We start from the raw sequence: 26,186 nt of genomic DNA on the forward strand, positions 1-26,186 counted from the left end.
ACATGTAGAAACAGGAACCAGATTGTTGGCCAACGTTATGAAGTTGAACCGACAGCTTCATGACAACATGAAGTTGGCACAGAAGTGTTACTAAAACATGCAGGCTAAACTGGTTGTAAGGGGAAACAAGCCTCCAAATCACAGGCGATTAGCAAGGGTTGAATAGGAAAACTTCAGGTCTAGCATATTCTTGTTTTGAAAATCTTAGTGCTAAATCATTGAAATTGATCAGTTAAAACGTCTTTGCCCATTTCTCGAAATATGCAGTTGGTGTATGTGGGCAGTTTTGTTTATGGTCGAGCTTTCTCTAAATCACAACAAAAATAATTTCAGTTCATGTTTTTATTATACAGTAAAAGTGTAGTTCATTTCATCTGCAATTTGTTCATTTAATTGGCAGTGGGTTCTTTGCATCTACAGGGGATTCCAGCTCCTGCAAAAGAAAGATTGGAGCCATTAGGATATTTGCAAGTCCAACAAGCTGCAAAACTTGAGAAAAGTGCAAGACAACATATGCTATACTCTTAAAGATGAATTGGTTTTTACCTCAGAATCAGAATCTTGTTCACCTGGAATAACCATATTCGTTATTAGGTTCTCTTTATCGGCAGATCTACTTCTCATGTATTCCCATCTTCTGTTTAAACAAAGCAAGTTGTCACAATTTACTTTTGATTTGGAAGGCAGAGTGTACTTTAAAGCGTTTAACACTCAGAATTTTAACTGTGTGCAAGAGAATTTGTAATATCAAAGCAGCAAAGTGAAGACACCACATAAAACGTGGTTAGTAACGAGCTGCTGGAAATTAAATGCTGCCTAGTTTTGCTACAAGCAGCAAAGATCCTGCCAAAGACATGACACTCAGGCTACCTTTTAGTGAAGATGAGTGCACCCACTAACACTGCAGAGACCAGACAAATGGACACCAGGATGATCACTGGGTGACTTTGTCTTTGTTGATTCTGGCAGAATTCTCCCTCGTAACCTTGTAGGCAGTGGCAGCGAGTGACTTTGTCCTCTGTGACGCAGTTGCCGTGGCCATTGCAGTGCTGGAGATCACATGACGCCAAGTCTTCATCAGGCACAATGGTGTTATTCCGAGTGTCAGGTTGGTGAGGGTAAGACCGTGGAGACTGGTCACCACCAACTATGGTCCCAAATGAGGCAGATCCTGGACCTAAAGGCAGATTTAGAGTGTTTAAAAGTTAACAGCCTAACAGACATTTAAGACTAATGGCAACTAGTAGGCAATTGGCATCAATGCATCTCATCTCCCATTTAAAAATCATTGCAGTGCAATATTTGAATTGCTTCTCAAGAGTTAATTACTAAAGCCACACAACAGAATTAGAGAACTTTTTCTAAATTAGCCCAACATAAATCTTATAATCTTGATGTTCCTAGTAAACTGTTTACTAATGGAACAAATGTTTTATTCCTCGTAGTAAATTTAAACTCACAGTCCTGTTCATCCGACTGGTCTGGACAATCTGCACTCCCGTCACAGAACCTCTCGCTCCCGATACACTTGCTGCCATCTAGACAGAATTCCTCTCCAGAGGGGCAGGAAGGAAGTGGGACACAGGAAGTGTCATTGGCACTGTAAAAGCCCCATGCACACTTACAAGTCCGTCCTCCTGGATAGGGCAGGCAGAGGTGGACACATCCACCGTTGCCGTTTGAGCAATGGTTGCTTCCTAAACGAAATGGATAAAGAGAATTGTAGCTTTTCAATAGCACAAACTCACTAAATCAAGATCTGATACAAAAATTTTAATTAACTTTGTCTTCAATTATCAGGAATCTGAACAGTGTTTATAGGGTCTTAGGAGCCATTGCTTACTTTATACAACAGAAGTTTGAGAATCCAGACTCTCAAACTTCTGGATTTGTAGGACTTAAGTTTTGAACAGTTTTCACAAAACCTCTGGAAAATTAAATCTTTAAGTTAATAGCCATCTTAATCATGAAATCTGTCATATCTTGAACTCTAGTTTCTACAAACTACCACCAAGACCTGCTTGCACGCACCAACAACAGAAGGAGTGAACACTGCTGCAGATAACCAGCCAAGCTCTGAGTTCACCAGGCCCCTGCAGGCATCGCATCACTCATTCAGCTTAACTGAAGCCAAGTCAGTCTTTATCCTAGTTGCAGTGTCCAGTAACACTGTCCTCAGTTCCTTCTATTCAGAAACAGTTGTGTGAAAACATGAGCATGCAGCAGGTACAATTCCTGCATTGTGACAGACTGCTATGCTTTCAGCTTTAATTTAGCAGCAGGACCAGCTAGCTTGCTTGTTAGCATTACAAAAAGCTGAAGAGGATGTTTAATATGAAATAATTTGACAAACTGCAAAAAAAAAAAAATGCAGATTCTTAATCAGGGTACCAGATTATTAGGAAAACCAACTCCACTTGTTGCACCAAACTCATGTTTTACTACATTATATCTCCACTAGCTTTTAATACAAGTCACAAAGAGCCATTTGAAATATACAGAAGGCACTAAAAGCTGGTTGATGCATTATTGGCCTCTATGGTGTGAATATAATTGACCACCACATATTCATTAAATCAACCATTTATTTCAGAGTTTGATAGTTTAAGTACATTAGCATAGAAAGAACTTCAAAAGATTAATACTGTATTCGTCCTGTCATTCTCAGATGAATAGCCTTTAGGATAAATAGGTGTTTCCAAGCATTGTGTGACCACAACCCCCAAAAATTATACTGATTTATAAAATGCAAGGTGACTGATGGAGTTGGATGCAATACTTATGGAAATTTGGGTTTTTCCCTAATCTAAAGCATTTGCATGGCAGTTTAGACCTCCATTTTGGATTTGCTTTTCAAGAGGGATTTTCTGATGCAAACTAAACTGTGTTACACTTACCAGACTGGGTTTCATTGTTGTAGGACCTGATTTCGGATACCTTTGCCTTTGTTTCGAACCACAGCTGCTTTGGTTGGAGTCCATCACTGAACCACAATTTGCTGATGTCTGCATAGGATAAAAGCAGCATTTAAAATGTCTGAAAGAACTGCAGTACAACAAAAAAAAAAAAAAAAAAAAAAAAAAGGTTTTAGGGGGAAAAGGAAATTGGATAAAAATGAAATTTGTTTGTGATGCCATCTGCTGGAAGAGGTGGAAAAATGCAGGTCAACTTCAAGGATCAAACTTGCTCCAATTAGAAACTGCATCTCCAGCATCTCTAACAGAAGTCATGTTTGTTTACCTTTGTCTTGAGTGACCCAAAAGAAAAAGTTCTCAATAAATGTGAAAGACACAAGCAGATTGGGTCCCGTTTTGTACTCCTTATACGCCGATCCATCCACTCCAATAGATTCTATTATTCCTTCACCTGAGGAAAACAAAGCACTTAGATGATACAGGAACAAAGGCAATGGAAGCATTGAATAATTCAAACTTCTCACCAGTGTCAGCCCAATAGATTCTGGTTCCATCATTAGTGAAAACCATGGAGACAGGAACGCTTAACCGCTTCCACAGCACTACTTTATTACGGCCGTCCATCCATGCACAGTGGATCTCCGTCTGGCTCCTTGAACCCATCATTACTATGGCAAAATAGCAGAGCCTACCCGAGGAAGGATGGAGGGCGATTGATGCAATTCCCTGAACAAAAAATGAATTAAAATCTCAATTACAGCCTCGGCTTGCCCTGAATGAAAATCTGAAGTTGGCCGATTGTAAATTTTCAGCCAAGGGCCATGAAAATTTACAATGAGAGGTCCTTGCAGCAGAGAGGTGGTGTGGTTCTCATGACGCGACGTCACATGTATGTCCGGCCTCTTCATGCTGCTCCAGTACAGATTGGAAGTCACCCAGTCCACTGCCAGAGCAGTTACTGAATCATCCTTCTAGGATGGAAGACAAAAAAAAAGTTTGAATTTTAAACAAACCACAGACTGCATTTTTTAAAGCTGCACTAGTCAACTTTTATAAAATTGTGTTCAGATGTGTTAAAAATCTTGTAATCCGTCAGGACATGAATCTGGGGGAACAAAAAAAAAGTTCCTGCTTCCTTCCAGTGGTCCTACTGCTAACTGCAGAAATGCTTTGTGTTCAGAAAATACCAATTAGAGTCTGAATGAAGGTCTATATGCAATTATGCTTGTGTACATGTTGCTCACACCTTCCCCTGCAGTGTTCATACAAACCCTAGATTTCCAGTTTACTGCAGCCATGCTAATGGTAGAGAAAGAACTTAATGTTACAGGAGAACTGTTTATCCACCATCATCTGCAGCCACACTTACTAGCCTGCATAATCATGGCAGGCTACACTGGGGGTGAAGCGCTGTAGCTCAGAGAACAAGACTAGCCATTTCATTTTATGGTCAGAACAGTGAGTTTTAACAAATATGTAAAAAAAGCACTTATAAGTTACTACAGCTGAATGGTTAAGACGTTTCTCAGGAATTGTATTCATACCTGTAACTTTACGATTTGTCCAGCAAGCACAAGCTCTGGTTTTGATCTTGAGTTTGAGAGTTTTAGCACATCCACAGAGCCATGTCTTAAATAAGCAACAAACACAGAGAGCTCTACGAAGTTGATGTCCAGACTCATAGCCTCAGGTACTCCAGGGAGATTGAAGTCTCTGCCATTTGGCATTTTCTTCAGTGCGATTCCGAAACGGCGCATGGAGCGCAAGTAAATCTAAAAAAAAAATAAATAAAAAAAGTATATATTTTGACTAAATTAAAAAAAAAAATGTATAAGCAAACACACCAGTTCTTTGTGGTACTTCTACTACCTGAGCTATTTTGTTGCGGGACAAAAGCAGGATGAAAGATGACTCTTTGGGAAGGACGCAGGTCATTCTGTCCTTAGAAAGAAGCAGACCCTTTGGACATCGACAAACTGCAGCATTTACTGCCGGAGCTCCAGCTCTAGATTTTCCTGGTGCTGGAGCCAAAAGACAGAGATGGGAGCATCGAAGATGATCACAAGGGCTTGATACAGCTGGTTGGGAGAGGGCATGCATCAGCTGAAGACAAAGTTAAAATGGTGACATTAGTTACAGAACTCGCAATACAACTTTTCCCACGTACAAATGAAATCAGAAAGACCAACTTTTAATCCAAATGGCTGCCCAGGTCTCTTCAGAAGAACCATTTGATCCTTGCCAGTTTTCTTGTCAGCTGAACGAACAGTTCTTCTCTTTGTGTCGGACCAGAACATGCGGTCGCTGAAAACCGCCACAGAAAAAGGGCTTGGAGTTTCTGTCAACTGGAGGATCTGGTAGAAGAAAACCAATGGTATTTTGTGTGATTCATGGAAAATGAAAGTAAAAACTCAAAAAATCTGGTAGAAACTGCTAATGAAGTCAATTATTGAAAGAAAATCACATTTTATTGGATTTTGCTACTTCATGGGAGGGGTAGGGACTGCAAACCTGAGGAAGAGAGTCCTCTACTTTGATCAAATGAGTGAAAATGAACTTTTAGGAAAATACTCAGTGTGGTGGAAAACCAAAACTCCACATCACCCTAAACAGTGATGTGGAGCACACCATTTGAGGCGTAATAGATCTTCAACCAAATAGACTAGCCATTTCCTTTACCAGTTTTCACCCACCTTTATGTCATCTCCATCCAGTGAGGCTGAGCCTATGCAGTGCAGCTTCTCATCAGCCCAGTAGACCTTGTCATCCAGGAAGTCATAGGCCAGACTGACTGGCCAGCTCAAGTCCTGGCTCACCAGTACTTTCCTCTGTGAGCCATCCATCCCAGACCGCTCGATCTGAGGGACGCTGCCAATCTCAGACCACAACATCAATCTAAGAGCAATGACACAAAAATGCTCAAATATTTCCACAAATTTTAAACCAGACAAATTAATAAATAAGTCATACCCCTTGTCTGATATCAGGACCAGTGAGCTTGTCTGCTCCAGGTTTTCTCCAAGAACTACAGTATAGTCCTGAGATTTCACGATTGAACTGCTTAGCTTTATAGCCAGAATCTGTCCAGCCAGTCTGTCCACCCAGTACAGGTTCTTACCAACCCAGTCCACTGCGATTGAGTCAGATGTCACACCTTTATTAAAAAAAGAAAAAAAAAAGTTAATTTGTGAAACCTTGAAATAATTGTGGGACTACAGGAAAATAACAGATTTACCTTTGGTCAGCGTCCCTTTGGTTTTAGTTTCCACGTCAGCCCAGCGGATGCTTTGGTGGTCAGGGCTCAGCCAGTAGACTCTCTGCTCAGCCCAGTGAAAATCCAGAGCAAAAACAGGCCGGTCAGCAGAGGAGAGAAGCTGCAATGTACCGCTATGGACTCCAAGAATTAGCAGTTCGGACTGCACTGATGCCAAAAGCAGAGGCTCATCTACAAATTTAAAACATGATTTTAATTAAACAGGGTAAAATAATAATTTGATAGTTTTACAGGACTAGTTTTGCACTCCTCCCCCCCTCCCAAGTAGAAAAATCTGTACATAAATGAAACTGTTTAATCTAAATGGCAAACTGTAATTGTGTCATGAAATTTGAACTTTGCAAGAAACATTGACAGTTGTCTAAAAACAGCCATTTTTCAATTAGACTGAATTACTGCAAACCTAAATGCTTGGATTTAGGTACATAAAGACAAAATTTTGTAATTCTGACTTAATGCTAGAAGCCATGGACATATTCAGACAAGTTTTTAATTAACATACATGCTGCACAAAACCACTAATTTAATGCAGAGATTTGATTCAACAGCACCTTTTGTCTTGCAGCTTTTGTTATCTGGCTCAAGGTAGAAGCCAGGGTGGCAGAGACAGCTGTAGGATCCCCGAGTGTTCTGGCAAAGGTGCTTGCATGAAGTAGCTGGTGTTGAAGTGCACTCATCAACATCCATACAGGACTTGGAGCTGGACTGCAGCCTGAAACCGTCACCGCAGTAACACCTCTAATGTAGGGAAAATAAAACGCAACCAAATATGTGCATTAATCCTACCGTTTGTGCCACTTTAAAGATTCAAATGCAGTTAAAGCTGTTCTGGACTGAAATTCAACACCAGCCATTCTTCACTAACCGGTCCTTTAGGGGTGCTGACACATCTGTGGTCGCAGGTAGGAGCTGAAGGACTTGAGCAGTTGCGTTGAGCACATCCCACACCTTCATCTGAGCCATCAACACAGTTGGCGATGCCGTTACACACCAGACTGGTTTCCAGACATTCTTTGCTGCCACATTGGTAAAGATGGTAGGGGCATTTCCTGTGGATGCCTGTAAAGTAGTTTTACAGATTTTTCACACCCAAGGCAGTTATGCATTACTGTCAAAGATGGAAGTGAAAGCAATTTTCAAATGGCTTCTGTAAAACTCTTTGCAGAGTAACTGGTCTCAAATGTTTTGATAAATTATTTTCACCTTGCACAATATTCAAGTGAGTTTAAAAAAACAAAACTTAATTTTAGATTATGCATGCATGTTAAAATTCATGACAAGACAGTCTGACAACTGAACAGGCATTTTGTTTGGGAGACGAGGAAAAAGCCTCCGTATTATAAATGATGGTAGAACTTTTATGCAAAGCTGCATCTGAATGAACCACACGATTTCTTGAACAATGTTTTTTTGATGGGTAGAATTCCCAACAGCATATGGCTGAACATCTTAAGCAGAGTTATGCATCTCAAACCATCAAGCACAGAGATGGAGGGTTTGTGATTCAGTTAAAACTAGATGTATATTCTCAGTCATCCAAGACCTTAGATACCTAAATTCCAAGAGGAACAGTGATCAGAACAAAAACAGCTTATTGCATGAGGTGAAATTTGAAACTTCCTGCAAGACTAGCTTATTCTGCAGCTGTCAATCTCCGTTGCACAACAGTGTTCCCAATTAAATTCAAGACCTCAACCAAAATGCTTGTACAAACAATGAACTGAAGCAATTTTGTAGAAGGAAAGAATTACTCTGTCAAAGAACAGACATTGCTGCTAAAGGTGGTTCTACAAGTTACTGAATCATAAGGCATTTCCATTTTATGTTCACCTTTGTTTCATAACTGTGGAACCTGTGTTTTTGTAACTACAGTTACTCACATTTATCCTCATCCACTCCATTGTCGCAGTCTTCTTTTCCATCACACCTCCAGGATTGAGGAATACACAAACCGCCATCTCTGCACTGAAATTGGTACTTCCTGCACTTTGTTGGAGGGTTGTTGCAGCTCTGAATAGAGGATTAATATTAGACTCTCTCCACAATAAGAAATAAAGACCATCAATGTTCTCACCTTCTCATCCGAGCCATCTTTACAGTCCTCTTCTCCATCACAAAGCCACTCTTCCTGCAGGCATTCATGGCTGTGTGGGCATCGGAGGTGTGCCAGGCAACGAGGGGCTCTTGGACAGCCCGCCTCATCCGAGTGGTCGTGGCAGTCAGGATAACCGTCACATTTAAACGCCTCAGAAATGCACTGCCCGCTCTCGCAACGATGCTGATTCGGAGCACAGACGACCGAACCTGCGACAAGATGAACTCAAATAATGGATTCTGGAAAACTCGTGTATCAAGTGTCTAAAGATTACAGCTAAAATTCACCCACCACATTCATCTTCATCTGAGCCATCAGCGCAGTCTTTTTCTCCATCACAAAGAAAGGTCTTTGGAACGCAGCGAGTCTTATTGTCACAGAGGTGATGGCAGTTTTCAATTTGTTTGGAGCAGTCCATTTCATCCGAACGGTCCTGACAGTCGTTCTGCCCGTCACACACCTGCCCTTGTTGGATGCATTTTCTCCCATGAGAACACTGGAACTGTCCTGATGGGAGGGGATATACATTTTCAACATCCATGTTGGTCCTCTTTCATACACACTCAGCATTTTCTTCCAGTGCATAACACAAACCTGGCTTGCATTGCTTCTCACATCCCTCCTCATCAGACCCATCCTGGCAGTCACGCTCTCCATCACAGACATGGCTGTACATGATGCACTCCAGGCCATTTTTACACAGCTTGAAACCCGTGCGGCACTTTAGAGGCCCGTGCCTTGTTCTTGGCGCATTAAGAGAAGCTTTAAAAAGAGAGAAGCTCAGTTACATTAGATGAACTGATTGCAATTCTCCAAATTTACTTTTTTGGGGGATTTAATGGGGAAAATGGTGGACCTTACAAATGCAAAATTAAACGTTTGCTAATGTGGTGCTTAGTAATGCAGGAAGAAAAAAATGGTTAGAAAGTTGCAATTGATGAGGATAATTTAAAAAAGCACATTAGCTTGTGATGAGGCTGGTTTAGGTCAGTAGGCATTTCAATTTAGATACAGTACTAGGTGTCCTATTAGCATTCCCATTTAAATTATGCAAAACCAATTTTTATTGCTGCAACATGACTTTGCCTTAATTGATCATTTTTAATCAAATTTAAAGGTGTAATTGTAGACCTTAGGATTTTTTTTATTCAGAATGCCAGAAAAAGCCATTTCTGTCCAAAGGCATTGAATAAACTCAAGTTAGTTTGACACTCAGTGCTGGGAAATGTGTTTACATTTGATTTTCCAGTTTATGAACATGTGTACCATTACATGTTATTCTAGTATTTTTCCTCTTACATGGAGATGCAAGTTCTGATTGGCACCGCTTCTCATCTGAGCCATCTAGACAATTTGAACGGCCATCACACAGTTGAGTCTTTGGGATACACTTCCTCTGGTCCTTGCACAGGAAGTCCGCTAATGTTCAGACAAGAAGAAATGGTCAATCTTTATGAAAACCAATCCAAACATTTCTACATTCCAAAAGCTGGTTACAGAACTCAGAAATGCCATCAGGACATGGTTTAAATGATGTGGGCTTGCCTGGGTTTTCACATTGAACTATGCATTCCATTTCATCAAAGCCATCTGGGCAATCCCTTTGTCCATCGCACAATTGGTGTTGAGCGATGCACCGTGATGAGCCTGGGCACAGAACTGAAGGAGTGATGCAAGCTGATGTTGAAGCAACAACAGGGAAGTCTGTTGGCGCAGAATCTGAAATAGAAAGTCCAAAAATTAAATGGTGGGATTTTGCATGCTGTGCGAGCAAGCCTTACTCTTGCTGCAAATGTTACTTTTAACCTACTAATCGACATTGTCATCAGTTGTGTAAAAAACTGAAAACTTGCCACAGTTCAGTTCATCCGTTCCATCCAGGCAGTCTGGCTCTCCATCACAGAGGAACTTCTTTGGGATACACCGCTTGCCATCAGCACAACGGTGTTCACAGCTCTTTGTTTGCTGCCAGCAGTCCACCTCATCAGAGTGGTCCCGACACTGTGGCTTGCCGTCACAAACCTCAGCCTCAGGGATGCACATCTTCCCGTGGGCACACTGAAACTCTCCTGAAGGTAGCGCACAAACAAACATGACCAACTAGAAACAGATTTCTGTTTTACAAATGAGTTAATACAACCAACCTTCATCACACATTTCTTGGCATCCTTCTTCATCAGACCTGTCCATGCAGTCGATTTCACCATCACAAACATGACTAAATAAAACGCACTCCCTGCCATCTTTGCATGGCTTTGAGCCCATGCGGCATTTTAATACAACGGACTCAAGCGGTGGAGCAGTTGCGCTCCGACAGTCAGCCTCATCTGAGCCATCATAGCAGTGAGAGCGCCCATCACAAACCAGACTCCTAGGCACGCAGCTTCTACGGTCCTTGCAGACAAAGTCGGCTACAAAAGCAAGAGAATGTTTTATGCATACGTTGAAAAGTGTTGAGACGAAAAACAAAATGGCTGTAAACTCACTTCTGTCAGCACACTTTTTCACACAGTTCTCGTCAGATCCATCAGGGCAGTCTCTGATCCCATCACATAACTGAGACGGGTTGATGCACACATATGAATCGGGACACAGAACTGAAGGGAAACTACAGAACTGTTTATTGGGAGATGAGGATTCGTCAATTGTTTCTGCAGCATCTAAAAATGTGGATCAGAAAATTTGTATCAAAAGCTTGGTGATTGCTGTTAATGTTGAAAGTTTCTTAGAATGCATAGCCATTTTAAAAAAAAATTCTCTGTAATCTTAATATACCCTAGGCCTATCTATCCAAAACGGTTAATTGTGCAACAAGAAAGTTCTTTAAAGTTTACATGTTGATTACCCAACATGTTGACATTGCCAGTGTTTAATGGTAGATAAGACTCACCACAGCCTTCCTCGTCCGATCCATCTCTACAGTCCCTTTCCCCATCACAGACATGGCTGAAGAGGACACAATCTGTCCCATCGCGACACATTCTGGACCCCATGCGACATTTCAGGGGGTTTGTCTGAGATGGTCGAGACTCTACTGACCGACAGTTGAACTCGTCTGAGCCGTCGTTGCACTGGGAGCGGCCATCACAGATCTGGCTTTTTGGGACACAGCTTCGACGATCTTTGCAGCGGAAATCAGCTTGAGAGAGAAAAAGTTGTTTTTTTTTCAAATTTACAGTTTAATATGGTTATAACTCTAGTCATTTAAGCTTTGAGGGGTAAATGAATACCCTAGAATTGTGTTTTAACCACTCACTGCCTGGACATTTTCTCACACATTTCTCATCAGATCCATCAGGGCAGTCTTTCCTTCGATCACAGATCTGTGAGGCCTTAAGGCAAATGGAGGTGCCTGGACACAGAACTGAAGGGCTGGTGCATGGTGGAGTGGTCGTAGGCTGACTAAAACCTTTGACTGGTTTGGGAGATTCATTCATGTAGTCATTATCCACAGAACTTGGGGCACTGGTCTCTGTAGCATCTTAAAGTGACATGAGCAATTAAGACATTGAATCTTATCCTTTAGAGTGTGAAATCAGCCTCTAGATAAACTCACCACATCCTTCTTCATCTGATCCATCCTGGCAGTCTGCCTCACCATCACAAACGTGGCTCAAAAGGACACATTCCATCCTGTCCCGACAAAGTTTGGAACCAAAGCGACATTTTGGGACTTTTGATGGTGTTTTAGGAGGAGCCTCTCCATTGTGACAGTTCACCTCATCTGAGCCATCATTGCACTGAGAACGCCCGTCACATACTTGGGTTTTAGGGATGCATCTTCGGCGGTCATTGCAACGGAAGTCAGCTGTGGTGAAGAAAAAAAAAAAATTTTCTGCAGTCTGTTCACAAGCTACCTTTATGCTAATCAAAGACCATCAAGTCCAACACCTTCTGCTCAACAGCTTCCAGGACCTCTAGTGTCTACAAATTCATCCCTGCAACACCAAGCACCAATGATGTGCAGGCCACAATTACCATATTTCCAATGTCTACATGACATGAGTTTTGGGTTAATCTTCAGTGCGAGACAAAAGCTGTAGATCTGATGGCACAAATTTAAAAACTAAGTTGAGTGACTTCCCCCAATTTAAAGCTGTAGAAAAAGACAGTCAGTCATACCCCTCCAGGTGTCCCCATCATTGCCCAAAATGAGCACTGAAGTATTGCAGGATAACCCGATTAGAAAATTATTCTGAGTGCAAGAAGGCCAACTACTCTGCTGTTAGGCAGATGAGCACAAACATTTAAAATGTTCCCTGCTGCAAATTCAAGCTACTCCCAGGAGCTTCTGAGCATGCTCTGCCCAATGCCCCTGGGCAACTCCAGTGCAAGAGAGCATCTCCTCTTAAGTAGCATAAAAATTCAAGCTTTGTGTAGAAAACTCCACCTATAGCAAACTGAAGTTACAGAGCCCTTCATGCCAATCTGTCCTTAGAGCCAAATAAAAGTGATTGGCAAGTCCACCATCACATTGCACATGGAGATTATGGGTCTGTTGCCATTTTGGTCAAGCCTAACCAAGCATCATGAACAAAACTATCAAGAGCATTTAATTTTTAGTGCATCTCTTACAATTTCTTATAGATAACCAGAAGTTCATTTGGGCTGGCTCTACTTACTGTCAGAGGGACACCGACTGACACATTTCTCATCAAAGCTATCAGGACAGTCTCTCATTCCATCGCACATCTGTGTTGGTTTGATGCATATAGAAGAACCTGGACACAGAACTGATGGACTGGTGCAGGGAGGATTAGTTGGAATCAGAGCTGCTTCTTTAGTGGGTGTTTGAGACCGATTAGAGCTCCCATTGTCTAGAGAAAATGAAAAAAAAAATGTCTGTAAAGTCTTAAAAGGATTGTTAAAGTTGGAATATTTATCGCAAATTAAATGAGGAAATAAAAGAAAAAAGGACGACTAGTTGATAAATACCACATCCTTCTTCATCTGAACCATCGTGACAATCCACATCCCCATCACAAATGTGACTCAGAAGGACACATGATGTACCATCGTCACACAGTTTGGACCCAAAACGACATTTCAAGACTTTAGTACGAGCAGCAGGGGGCGCTGCACTTTGACAGTTAACCTCATCTGAGCCATCGTTGCACTGAGAGCGACCGTCGCACACTTGGTTCCGTGGAACACAACTGCGACGGTCTTTGCAGTGGAAATCTGCAATGAGTTCAATGAGAAAATTCACAAGATGCAGTTTTACATTTGCATGTTACATCTTTAGTCAATGCCTCCAATTGTATTACAGCAGGAGTTGAGCAACAAAGAATAAGCCCTTAAACACTTACGGTTAGATGGACAGCTTTCCACACATTTCTCATCGTATCCATCTGGACAGTCCCATGTTCCATCACACATCTGTGTTGGTTTGATGCATACAGAAGAATCTGGACACAGAACTGAAGGACTGGTGCAGGGAGGCTTAGTCACAATCTGAGTCACTTCTTTTGTGGGTGTTGGAGACAGAGTCAAGCTCTCGTCTAGAAAGCAAGAGAAATGCCCCGTGTAAAGTCTACAAGTCAAAAGTTAATGTTCATCCCAAATCAAATTGATAAAATATAATAAAGTGCAAGTTAACTAATGGTAAATACCACATTCTTCTTCATCTGATCCATCCTGACAGTCTGTTTCTCCATCACAAATGTGACTTAAAAAGACGCACGCTGTCCCATCTCGACACAGTTTGGACCCAAACCGACATTTTAGGATTTTGGTAGGAGATTCAGGCTGCGCTACGCTTTGACAGCCAACCTCATCTGAACCGTCATTACAATGAGAGCGACCGTCACACACTTGGCTCTGTGGGATGCAGTGCCGGCGGTCTCCACAGAGGAAGTCTCCTACAGAAGAAAAATGAAAAGGGTACAAGTTAGTTTTCAGTTCAATGGTGTATTTCACATTTTAAATGTACCAAGTTATATCTTAGTCAACTGTTAAATAGCAAACGCGTTTTAACTACATCTTCAAACTCCACTTACTTTCAGAAGGACATCTGTCCAGGCACTTTTCATCAGAGCCATCAGGACAATCCTCCTTTCCATCACACACTTGAGTGTGTTGGATGCATACAGATGAATCTGGACACAGAAGTGAAGGACTGGTGCACGGAGGCTTAGTGGGAGCTAGTGTTACTTCTTTAGTCAGCTCAGGAGATTTACTTAGATCATGTCCCATAGAATTGCCAGGAGCATGCTCTGAATCTTCAAGGTAAAAATCAGACAAGATATATTTTTAATGAATAAATGAAAACATTTGTGATCCAATTAAAACTTCCAGATGCATACTGCAGCCTTCTTCATCTGATCCATCCCGACAGTCCGTTTCTCCATCACAGATGTGGCTCAGCAGAACACACGCCGTCCCGTCATTACAAAGTCTAGAGCCAAAGCGACATTTCAACACTTCTTTTGGCGCCTCTTGAACCACTGCGCTCCGGCAGTTCGCCTCATCCGAGCCATCAGTGCACTGAGAACGCCCGTCACAGACTTGGCTCTGTGGGATGCAGTGCCGACGGTCTTTGCATCGGAAGTCAGCTACAAAAGAAATGGCATCAACTTGATCACCCTTATATTTTTAGGTAAATCTCCAACCACATCTTAGAATCTCTGCATCTTTTCATTTTCAGATAATTAAACTGTACTCAGATTTTCAAAGTGAGGGATTGTTCTCCAACTTTCTCCACAACCATTTCTCTGAATTGTCTGCAGTCCTGTATATTCATGGAGGCAGTTTGTTCAACAAACCTCAGACCTTCAAGTAGTTATACGTTTACAGATTAAATTACACAAGTGCGATTTAAGAGGCCATGTACTTATTAACTGTCTCCTGAGCAGTTTTTGCACAATTTCCCTTGGCATCAGAGTAAAGAGGCTGAACACCGCTCATGGTTACAAGATGTGGGAAAGAGTCTGAAGCCATTTCCTTCACAATTAAGTTTCTGGTTATAATGCAACAAAAAGTGAAAGCATAAAAATGTGATGTGTACAAAAGAACAACTACTTACTGTCAGAGGTACATCTCTTGAAACATTTTTCATCAGACCCGTCAGGGCAGTCCCTCTTTCCATCACACATCTGTGTGTGTTTGATGCATATTGATGAACCTGGACACAGAACTGAAGGACTGGTGCATGGAGGCATGGTGGGAGGCTGAGTTTCTTCTTTAGTGGGTGTAGGAGATCTAATAAGTGGCTCAATTTCAACAGCGCCACTCTGCGCATCATCTAGATAAAAAAGGGACAAAAAATCAAGTCCAAATCTCACATTTGCATTGGAGAAGTAGTTTTTGATAAATACCACATCTGTTTTCATCTGATCCATCCCGACAGTCTCTTTCTCCATCACAAATGTGGCTGAGAAGGACACACCTCAGACCATCCTGACAGAGTGTGGAACCAAAGTGGCATTTTAGGATTTTATTTGGAGCAGCAGGGGGCGCTTCACTTGGACAGTTGAGCTCATCTGAGCCATCGTTGCACTGAGAGCGACCATCGCACACTTGGCTCAGTGGGACACAACTTCGACGGTCTTTGCAGTGGAAATCAGCTGTTGAGGACAAAAAGAAATTTGTAAGAGTTTCAATATCCGTTTGATATGAAATATCTTTTGTAACAATATGAATTTTGGAGCAGTAAAGTACTTAAGACATCACTTACACTTAGAGGAGCACCTTTTCACACATTTCTCATCAGATCCATCAGGACAATCTCTCCGCCCGTCACACATCTGTGTTGGTTTGATGCATATAGAAGAACCTGGACACAGAACTGAAGGACTGGTGCAGGGAGGTGTGGTGGAAGCGATGGTTGTTGCAATTCCTGGAGTGTCTAGAAATTATACAAAGAACCAATAAATGTTGTAATTTAAACTTTATTTTAAATTTAACAAAAGCTGTTCGCAACCTTGAATTTTGCATGTTAACTTTAATAGACAGAGGTTGGGAGAAGGAATTTAATTCACCATTTCAGCCATCAACTACCAATGGCAGATCATGAACTGGGAAAAAAAAAGATAAAGTGGCTACTTTATGGGACAGAATCAGTTCATTTGTTGCTCATGGAGCCAAATAGCTCATTCTAAGCGTCAATATTCCTGTCTCAGCTTGTCTGATTAGAAAATGTCTGGTTAATTTAATGATACATCTTTGTGGTTTCTCACTTTGTATTCAGAGTTGATTAGTCTGAATGTTTACAAGACAGACATGCAACATTTTCTGCCATCACCAAGTTAGAGACTGGAAAGGTTTTGGACTCTTAATGTCATCTATTTGGCACAATTATGAATATCAAAATGTCCATCAACATTTTAAGATGCAAGCAGTTATTTGTTCTGAAAAGACTTCAAACATGAAAAATCCCAGGTGGATTAAAGCTTTAGGTTTTATAAGTGTTTAAGATCAATATTTACCACATCCATCTTCATCTGATCCGTCCTGACAGTCCCTCTCACCATCACAGATGTGGCTCATGAGAACACATGACAGGCCGTCTCTGCAACGTTTGGACCCAAAGCGACATTTTAACCCATTATGAGCTACGTTTGGACAGTCTGCTTCATCTGAGCCATCAAGGCAGTGCGGGTGGCCGTCGCAGACTGAACTCTTTGGCACGCAGCTCCGATGATCCTTGCAGCGAAAATCACCTACAAAACATTCATTTAGTGTGCACTGTAAAATTTAAAGGTCAAAAGAAGAAAGCATTGGTAAAAATATTCAGGGCTTACTTCTTAAAAGGCATCTCTTCACACAGTTCTGTTCATCAAAGCCATCTGGACAGTCTTTAATGCCATCACACAACTGGCTCTGAGAAATGCAAATGTATGCCTTAAAGGAAGGGCAAAGGACAGAAGGGCTGAGGCAGGCTGGCAGAGTGAAGGCAGGAGGTTTGGTAATGGGAAGCTTTTTGTTTGGCTTTGTAGAACTTATGGGTTCCTGAGTTGCATCTTAAAACAAAGCAGAAACAATTTGTTAAGAGCTTTAAGTTCCGTTACTTGTTTTTAAACAAAAACCCCTAAAATTTGCTCAATTTACCGCATCCCCATTCATCAGATCCATCCTTACAGTCTGCCTCTCCGTCGCAGACATGACTGTACAGGACACACTCTGAGCCATCTTGACACAGCACTGAGCCACTGCGACACTTCAAGACGTTTGTCCGTGATAAAGGAGCTGCAACCGTCGGACAGTCAACTTCATCGGAGCCATCGTGACAGTGTGCACGGCCATCACACAGAAGGATTCTGGGAATACAGTTTCTTCTATCCATGCACATAAAATCTTCTGAAATAAGTAAACAAAATGTTTAGTAACTTTGTGAAGACACATTCCTGTGAAAATGTATCAAATATAGATCTACCTTTAGGACAGGCGTTGACACAGAGCTCCTCATCGTCTCCTTCAGGGCAGTCCCTTTTGCCATCGCACAGCAGGTTTTGTGGAAGGCAGATGGACGACTGACTGCACAACCAAGACGGCGCATTGCAGACTTTGGTGTCAGGCACTACAAGAAAAAAAAAATGTTAATCGACAATACTTCTTAAGAATGGGCTTAAGTTAGCATTCATCTGGTTCATCCACTGCCATACAACTTTTGCCATTTTTCTCTAGTGTTCCTATCCTTTTAGCTGGATTTCCTTCTTGGACAATGCTACAATCAATAGGATCGTCTGTTATTTTGGTTCATAGGAAGTAATCTGCACTCTGGAAAAGTCTGTAGATGGCCACTATTTTTTAGCTTTGTTCCCTTTCAGAGTGTCCTTGATAAACATGGAGTTACTCCTTTCCGTCACCGTTTGTTTGCTGCAAAGCCAGTGTTTTGATACAGAGGGATGGACTCAAGTAGACAACGCAAGAATCTGACTCCATGACTATTTTACTAAAATAAATTGGACTGATTATGATCTGGACCAAGTGACATTGAAAGCATTTGTTGTATAAATTGCTCAAGATAAAACCTTGTAACAAATCACATTACATTCCTGGAAATTCAAACAATTTCAAAACTACCTCAAAAAAGATTTTTAAACTTTTTAAGTTTAAACTTAAAAAGTTTAAAGTAAAAGCTTGAGAACAGAACGATGCCTGACCTGTTTGAATATCTCCGAGTACAGTGACGATACTCAACACTGGATCTTTCACAGAAACTGACTGAATTTTGCTCCCGTCCCGCCGATCCCACAAAGTTATCACTTTGTTGGAGACTGACAAAAGGAAAGGCTCAAAAGCAGCCAGTACTGAGCCCGAGATGTTCCACCTTCTTCCTGTGTGGTGGCTTTTCTCCTTCAGCAAACTCAATGTTGTCAGACCTGGAAAAGATGATCACACATAAAACCATAATAGATCACACCCACGAAAAGTTTTCCATGCCTCAAGACAAATTCATTCAGCAGTTGGACATCTAATGCTCCAATAATTACTAGAGCTAAAAACAGCAGCACAACCATTTGCGCCCAAGAATCCAACATTGTGTTTGATTCCCCAAATCATGTTAACCTTGAAACAACTTCTTTGTACACAGAAATAGCCAAGATATAAAATTCAACCTTTTAAAAAAAACAGTTCTTTAAATGCTGGCAATACAAATGTTCCATGAAAAAGTCCCTGCAGTGATTAAAAGCAAATTTACTTTTTTCATCCTTCATAATCCAAGCAGAATCTGCAGGGGAGAACTTTGTACTTGGAATCTAAAACCTGCTAAATACCACAATCTTTAAGCAAATAAGGACATTTAAGAAATTTGTACCAACCTCCTCTTTTAGAGTTCCAGTGTAGACTGCTGGCTCTGAGGTCAAAGGCGACATTCCCTCCGACTTCTCCTGCTATCTGCAGCAGCTCTGTAGCCTTTTCTCCCGTCATCCCCATGCCAAAGACCCTACCCTCCTCCAACCAGAACATTCCACCTCTCAGCCAGTCCAGGTAAAAGCTGCTGATCTCCTTTGTGGTGTGGTACAGCTGCTGGGGGTAATTACTACTGGGTGCACTGGTGCCAATGATGTTCTGGTCACATGACACCCAGAAAAGGTTGCCACTCCTCTGCTCCACAGACAGCAGACAAACTAAAAGTGAAATGAAATATGTTCCAGTTAAATTGCATGATGGCAATATACATTTCAATTTGGCTTCTAGAATGCAAAAGAGATATTGCAAATAAGAAAACACCTGGCAAAGGCATTGAAATGAACTCAGTCTTGTCCAGAGTTAGCTTGGTGCGTTGAACGTGGCCAGTTCGGTTTGCCCAGTACAACCAGTTTCTGTTCCAGTCGACATCAAAAGACAGAATTCCTTCTTTTGAAGAAAACAGTTCTGTTTCAGAGGATTCTTTGCCTTTAAACTCCAACAAGCCGATTGTCGTTAGAGTGCTATATAAAAACCGTGGATCTGTAAAATAAAGTACATTCTTCTGAAAATGCAGCCCCCAATGAGTGTGATAGCACAAGCTTTAAAAGCTAAAGATTTCCATTGTTCTCAAAATCTGATTCACTTTGTACATTTTGCCAACTAAAGTTACTATAAACTTACATTCACATGTCCCACCAGGTAGCAGTACTTTAAAATATGGACAAGCACAGGTAAATCCAGCAGGGTTGTTTTTAGTCAGCTGACAGAGGAGACAAGGAGTCTTGGCACAAGGAGAAGAGCCTAAAGTTTTTCAAGACAGTTTGAGGAAAAAAAGACAGACATTCCAGTACATTACAAAACAATTTAGTATTACAAGTTGGCATTTTTCTCCTCATCAGTATCAACATATAGAAAGACCAATTTTAAATTCGCAAACTACCTTTTGGTTGTTGGAGTTCATGGTAGATCGACAGCAGAGCCAAGTCAGTTTTCCTGATGAGCTTCTTTGGATTTGACTGGTCTTGGGGAGCCTGCCAAAGTCCCCTTTGATCAACCCAGAAGAACATGCCTTCAAAGACAGCGAGGCTGACAGCTGGTCTCTTCTTAAAGAGTCCTGTGAAAGTGTGTCGGCCAGTCCCATCTGCCTTCACCGTCTCTACGGACTGAAAAAGAAATGCTTACAAATGTTTAGGTTGTCAGTTGCTGTATTTTTGCACATTTCTTTGGTCTTTAATAGAAACTTATTCAAAATGTTGATATTTTGGTCCAAGTCTAGGAAATCATGAGAATATAAGACAAAGTGTAGTAGTTTAGGCCACTGCTCAAGCATTTCCAGGGTCTACAGAAATGTCTGAAGGTTTTAAAACAGCCTTGGTTTTTTTTTTAAAGGAATCACTTTGGACCCAATTGCTTTTTCCAAGTGTTCTTAAATTGGAAATGCAACAAAAGCCAGTAAAATACCCAGAAAAGTATTGAACACTACAAAATATCAAGACATCTTCTAGCAATAGCCGGAGAGTTGCCTCAAGACTTTTGAGACAACTTGCACTTTATACTGAATTAAAATCTGAGCAAAGCAAGACATTGAAAGTGAAATACAAGGACATTCAAATAGCCCGTTTAGGGTTTTTGAATGGGCTTTTACAAGCGAGTTGAATTTCTAAAACAGGACAAAAATCATCCTAAATATGCCTCAAATGATGACCATCCTATACCGTTTCTTTCCAGAACTTACCCTCTTTGAGTCACTGATCCAGTAGAGTCTCCTAGCAGCTACATCAGCTGTGAGGCTGTGAGGAAACTGGGCAGTGAGAACCACGAGTGCGCTTCTGTCTGATCCATCCATCCAGGACTTCTCTAAAGTCACTCTGTCACCCAGACCTTCATTGATCCAGAACATAAGACTAACAAGGAAATGTATATATAAAAATAAGTTTGAACATTTTAATAGTTGAGCATTTAAACAGGTAGTTGTACTCACCTTTCAATGGGTAGAAGCACCAATTCTGATGGCCTGACATTTTTGCTCAGCAGAGTTGTAAAGCTTTTATCATCAGTTGACTGCATGTAGATTGACTCGGTCTTCTTATTGGTCCAGAACAGGTATCCATTTAGCCAATCACAGGCTAGACCTTTGATTCCAGGTGGTCCTGTTTTATTACAAACATTTGTTTCCTTTTACTTGGCAGCCTCATCAGGAATCCAACAATGACCCTGGTGGGTAACACACACACACACACAACTTAAAGTAAGCATGCACCCACCAGTAAATGTTGTCCAGGTGTTCCAGCCATTAGTTTTGTAAATGCTGCCGCTACCGTCGGCCCAGTAGTACCACCCCCTAGTAATGTCGTATGTTGAAGCCACTGGATCCGACACTGGAGCCTCAATGGCTGTGAACTGTTTGGATTTTACGTTCAGAAGTCCTATACTGTTCCTCTGCACCATCAGCAGTTTGGTAGCATTACCTGATGGATTCAAAAAGAGCACAAGTTGTACAAAGTGTGTGAAATTTGGTAGGATACTTTAGCGCTTTTTCTGGGCTTCCAATTTATTCTTTTTTGCAAAAGTATTTAAATCCAGCATATTTTGTCAAATGTCTATTGTATGACGACAAAAAATAAAAACCAGAAAACACTTTACCTAAAGCTTGACATGTACGGTCTCCATTGAGCCTAAACCCCTCTCTGCAGTGGCAGTAGTAAGATCCAATGGTGTTTGTGCAGTAATGTGCACAATGAGGAACAGATGAAGCGCATTCATCCAAATCTAATAAAAAAGGGGTCGAGATTCAAATGCAAAAAGGTTGAAATTGGTTAGGATAGACCATAGACCACCAAAAGCATTATGGATAAACCAACCAGTGACACATTTTAATTCAACACATTCACAAAGGAAAGGTCATTCATGACATGCAGAGTACGACGACCCACTCACCTTCACAGACGGCACCATTAGGAGAGAGTGTGTGTCCAACGGGACAAATGCATCGAGCTCCCCAGGATTCATCTGCACATATATGGCTGCAGCCACCATTGTACGTGGAGCAGGTACGACCTAAAGCGGATGCAACGCAAACACTGGTTGCAAAGCAAAGACGGTCACGTTTTACAGAACTTGAGTTTGTGTAGTCAGGCTTACCGCAGGTTATGGGTTCGTCACTGCCATCAGAACAGTGAACCTGTCCATCACACCTATGCTCAGCTGACAGACACTTTCCCTCAGGACACCGAAGGCCATTCTCACTACATTTACCTGGAAAAAAAATAAAAACCCTGTTGGTACAACTCAACCAAGAAAGACTCCTGGAAACCTCAATCACTGCAAGTCAGAAAACACTTTAATACATGCTTAAAGAGTTTAATATTTCACTCTCCATCTACCCCAGAAAACCCTAATCTCTTCATCACAAAGACTCAAAACAAGCACTAACGGAAGATTTGATTGGTGATTACCAATTATGGTGCTTTTTGCATCCAAAGGTTTGGTACCCTTTGTGGAATTACAATATTTCTAATATTCATTTCCAATCTGAAAGTTCTCAAACATAGCCAATGAAAACCATTTGGCACATATTTTTTCCAGAGAGCAAGTTCTTACGAAAACTCATTTAAGTTAATCTTACAAAAATGTATAGATCCACACAAACCATTTCAGCCCCATGTCTCTCACCACAGTCTTCTTCATCAGAGTCGTCCACGCAGTCGTTTTGTCCATTGCAGTGCAGTTCTTTGGGGATACAGATGCGGTTTCCACACATCCACTCAGAATCCAGGCAGCCCTCTGTGGCCGGACAGTTCTCCTCATCAGAACCAGTGGGACACTGCTTCTGGCCATCACAGCGGGCTGACGCGTCTACGCAGCCAACAGAGTCCATGCATGGAAACTGGCCAGCTGGACAATCCGAGTCTGTGGCGGCTGATTGGAACGAGAAAAAGTCAAAGCACACGTCATGTAAAATGCAACGGTTCTTTGACAAATTCATCTTAAGAGTTTGACATACCATTACAATCCATTTCATCCGATCCATCCAGACAGTCTCCTTCTCCATCACATCTCCACGCAGCAGTAATACAGTTTCCATCATCACACTGCCACTGACCCTCAGGGCAAGCCAATAGTTGGGCTACAGACAAAGACAAGGTTAGAGTGCATATTAGAAAAGTTGTAATCATAGCCTCTCGGTACATATTATGTTAACACTTTAATGACAAAGCACAGTGCGATTTTATCTCATTTTGAAACACTGCTTGCGCAAAAAAAAAAAAAAGTGAACAGTTTTTCCCACTTGGGCGTTTTTCTAAAGAGCAGGTTACAAAGTCACAAAAAGTGACTTGTTCAGAGTTGATATCTGGGGGTGAAAATATATATATATACACATGTTGAACAGAAATGTTATGTTTGACCCAATCCTGGGGAAAACTTTTACAGTGGTGCAGCCAGGCAGCCTTTGACACCGTTCACAAATTGTTCACAAAACTGGGGAAGCATATTAAAAGTTGAGTGGAAGAAAAAAAGATTATATAAAAGGGGCAGAAGCAACAGGGATAGTGGAGCCCACAATGAAGATATGCTAAATGCTCATCTTAAAGCATCCAGTGCTTTAAGAGAAGCACTAGTTTTAATTTTTCTAATAGAAAGAAGTTTGAAAATATAAAAAGGTACTAAAAATTCCTTTTAGTATACAGATTTCTGCATTTAGACAGTTCAAATGAGGGGAAAAACACTCTTCAAATTAGTGTTACAATTCAAGTTTGAGAAAATAAATTTTAGATTTTCATTATGTACCAGTCATAGGAAAAAAAAAGAAAAGAAATGTTAAATAAGTCACTGTGTAATCTATTCATTAGCACTTATAATGTGGGCTAACCCGGAGACATCGCAGGCACATTGCCCATTTGACTCATTTCTCCTTTTGTTACTGATCATTTTAAACGGTGAATTAAACAAAAAACAATGCAGACATCAAGAACCTTGCAGATGCCAAGCGCATTTTTGAGTTGCTTGTGTCGGAATAAGAACGTTAAGCTAGAAAAAGATTACTTTTCGACTGAAATTGAACTTACCAGAGGAAAATCTTAGATTCGGCAGAAAAAATAAGCAAACGACCAAGCGCAGGTCCATGTCGACCCCGCGACTCATTCGAACAAACACCAACAGCTGAGAGGAGCCTTTTAACTAGTTTTTGCTGCTGCAGGTGTGTTCGTGATTACCGCAGAGAAGCTGACTTCCGGTCAAATTTACCTCGTAAAATGATTGAAAAGTCAAATTATGCAACTGAAACATGTGCCTGAAGCAAATACATATTTATAAGTATTAAATAAATAGAAAAATGTTTGAAAATATAAAGTTTTTATTTATTTATCTATAGGCCATCATTGTTAATCTCATAAGGAGCTATGGAGTATACGCTAATCTTGACATATTTTGTTTGTAGTGAGAGTCGGACGAGGCTGACAAATAAAAGCTGCGCACATACTGAGAGAAACAGTCATTGCTATATCAACAATAATGCCTAATGCTGATTTAATTATTTCTCAGAGGAAGGGAAACATTTTGGAAATATATCAGAGTGATTATCTTTTTTTCTGAAGGTTGCTAAAGAAACATTTGAATTGCTCCCCTTCTCCTTCAGGAATAACTTAAAATATTTTTTTGTTTGTTTGTTTTTTTATTTTATTTTGAACGTAATGTAGTAAATTTCTTCGACGAGAACAAACTAGTAGCCAATTAGGCTTCGGGTTCTTTGTGCTGTTGATTCATGAATACATTGGGAAAGATAATTATGATGTTTTCTACATTATCAGTCTAAATTAAGGAATGTATGAATATTTTTATAGAGATCACATCCTATAAGCACAGATTTAATAATCAACTTCATTGTTATTGTGAGTTTATGCATCACGCCACAGCTGAGTCTAGATCTCATTAGCATGCAGTTAAAAATGTATAGATTTTTCTTCTTTCTTATGTGAACATAATATTGTCCTCATAAAATAAATGCATTTTTGCATGTTATTCATTGGTTTCCAAATACTAGAAATGTTAGCCTGTGTCATTTTGACTCCAGTTTTTCTATTTTCTTAGGATTTATAATGCTTTTAAATTACATGTTTTGTGTTCAAATCTGCTTAGAGGGCCCAAATTGTATAACCTTGATTTTTTTAAAAACTGACTTCATTCATTTCAATCTGGCACATCTTTTGTCTTAAAACAAAACTCACATTTGTGAAAAGCAAAAGAAATGGTTTTGAATCAACATCACAGTTCTCTTTTTCTTTGATGTTTTCGTCCCTAAAGAGTTTCTTAAGCATGACGCTTCTTTAATACAAATACTACCTTTACTTTTTTTTCATGGCTGCAATGAAAAAAAATAAAAGCTTAGGAGTCCTACTCTTTCTTAGAAGTTAAGTGAGATGCTTGCCTTATAAGAGAGTGACAATTATCAGGCCTTAATATTGCTGTCAAAGTAAAGCGTTCATGTGATGCAGAGTTGGAGGACAAGATTTCCCTGTCAGGTGACTAAATAAAATAAATTTTGTTGTTTACAATGTATGATCTAATTTATGCCAAAAAAAGTATGTAAGTCAGAAGATAAGCAGAACTTATTAAACCAAAATATGAGGAATTTTAATTTAACCTCAGGTAACTGAAGCAAAAATATTAGAACAACAAATGTATAGAGAAAAAGCAGCCTTTTATTGACATTGTAAAATTTTCTTGTTGCAAAATCTTGAAACAAATTTTATATAATACTTACCAATCAAGGTTTTACTTTAAATAGTCTTGATTACTTAGAAAAAATAAAATATTTTTTTATTTATTATTTATGATGCTACAATGTAAATCAAGAGAATAAGAAATTAATAAAATAAAATTCATGAAAATTACAAAAACTGTTTAGACCAGGTTAAAATTTCCTGTGATCATGTATTGGCAACATGGACTAAAATGTTTATCACAGTATTCCTTGTATTTAGTGTAATAATAATAAAAGTAATAACAGAAAACATTTGGTATTTCTATGGAAATGGTCCAAACCTCACAC

The 26,186-nt window shown here is 40.4% G+C and overlaps 1 protein-coding gene across 5 annotated transcripts; it reads right to left on the reverse strand.

Annotated features, from left to right (window-relative positions):
• Positions 1–327: 327 nt before the first annotated feature.
• LOC106952550 (low-density lipoprotein receptor-related protein 2) lies at positions 328–24,313 on the reverse strand. Of its 5 annotated transcripts, none has more exons than XM_015040722.1 (55): positions 24,205–24,313; positions 23,142–23,264; positions 22,811–23,056; positions 22,280–22,393; positions 22,076–22,195; positions 21,782–21,907; positions 21,403–21,606; positions 21,120–21,288; positions 20,874–21,042; positions 20,079–20,301; positions 19,820–19,939; positions 19,460–19,678; positions 19,048–19,356; positions 18,388–18,606; positions 17,658–17,801; positions 17,333–17,578; positions 17,026–17,244; positions 16,711–16,944; positions 15,960–16,130; positions 15,601–15,849; positions 15,309–15,527; positions 14,590–14,838; positions 14,284–14,505; positions 13,897–14,145; positions 13,594–13,785; positions 13,220–13,465; positions 12,907–13,101; positions 11,841–12,092; positions 11,541–11,765; positions 11,175–11,423; positions 10,771–10,944; positions 10,429–10,695; positions 10,138–10,353; positions 9,830–10,003; positions 9,584–9,703; positions 8,879–9,046; positions 8,576–8,791; positions 8,264–8,493; positions 8,070–8,199; positions 7,055–7,248; positions 6,741–6,927; positions 6,151–6,360; positions 5,886–6,069; positions 5,609–5,810; positions 5,105–5,269; positions 4,785–5,018; positions 4,460–4,687; positions 3,749–3,886; positions 3,440–3,641; positions 3,241–3,366; positions 2,898–3,005; positions 1,461–1,697; positions 871–1,177; positions 547–637; positions 328–433 (listed from the first exon to the last, which is right to left on the reverse strand). In XM_015040722.1, exons 1-55 carry the CDS (start codon positions 24,278–24,280, stop codon positions 386–388), a joined length of 10,554 nt encoding a protein of 3,517 aa, XP_014896208.1. In that variant the 5' UTR covers positions 24,281–24,313; the 3' UTR covers positions 328–385. The 5 variants fall into 5 exon arrangements, with proteins under 5 accessions (XP_014896208.1, XP_014896209.1, XP_014896207.1 ...); XM_015040723.1 differs by having other exon boundaries at positions 11,541–11,756; positions 17,333–17,581; XM_015040721.1 differs by having other exon boundaries at positions 17,333–17,581.
• Positions 24,314–26,186: the final 1,873 nt, after the last annotated feature.

This window comes from Poecilia latipinna, unplaced genomic scaffold (assembly GCF_001443285.1).
Source record: "Poecilia latipinna isolate Pla-1442-1.1 unplaced genomic scaffold, P_latipinna-1.0 Scaffold524, whole genome shotgun sequence".
Classification (NCBI taxonomy): Eukaryota; Metazoa; Chordata; class Actinopteri; order Cyprinodontiformes; family Poeciliidae; genus Poecilia; species Poecilia latipinna.

Excerpts from the sequence above, each read along its gene's own strand:
- LOC106952550 (XM_015040721.1), bottom strand. The coding sequence starts at position 24,280 with ATGAGTCGCGGGGTCGACATGGACCTGCGCTTGGTCGTTTGCTTATTT. Across the intron at positions 17,802-18,387 it reads ACTCGGAGATATTCAAACAG|TGCCTGACACCAAAGTCTGC; the intron begins GTCAGGCATCGT and ends TTTTTCTTGTAG. Across the intron at positions 8,494-8,575 it reads CTCAGATGAAGATGAATGTG|GTTCGGTCGTCTGTGCTCCG; the intron begins GTGGGTGAATTT and ends ATCTTGTCGCAG.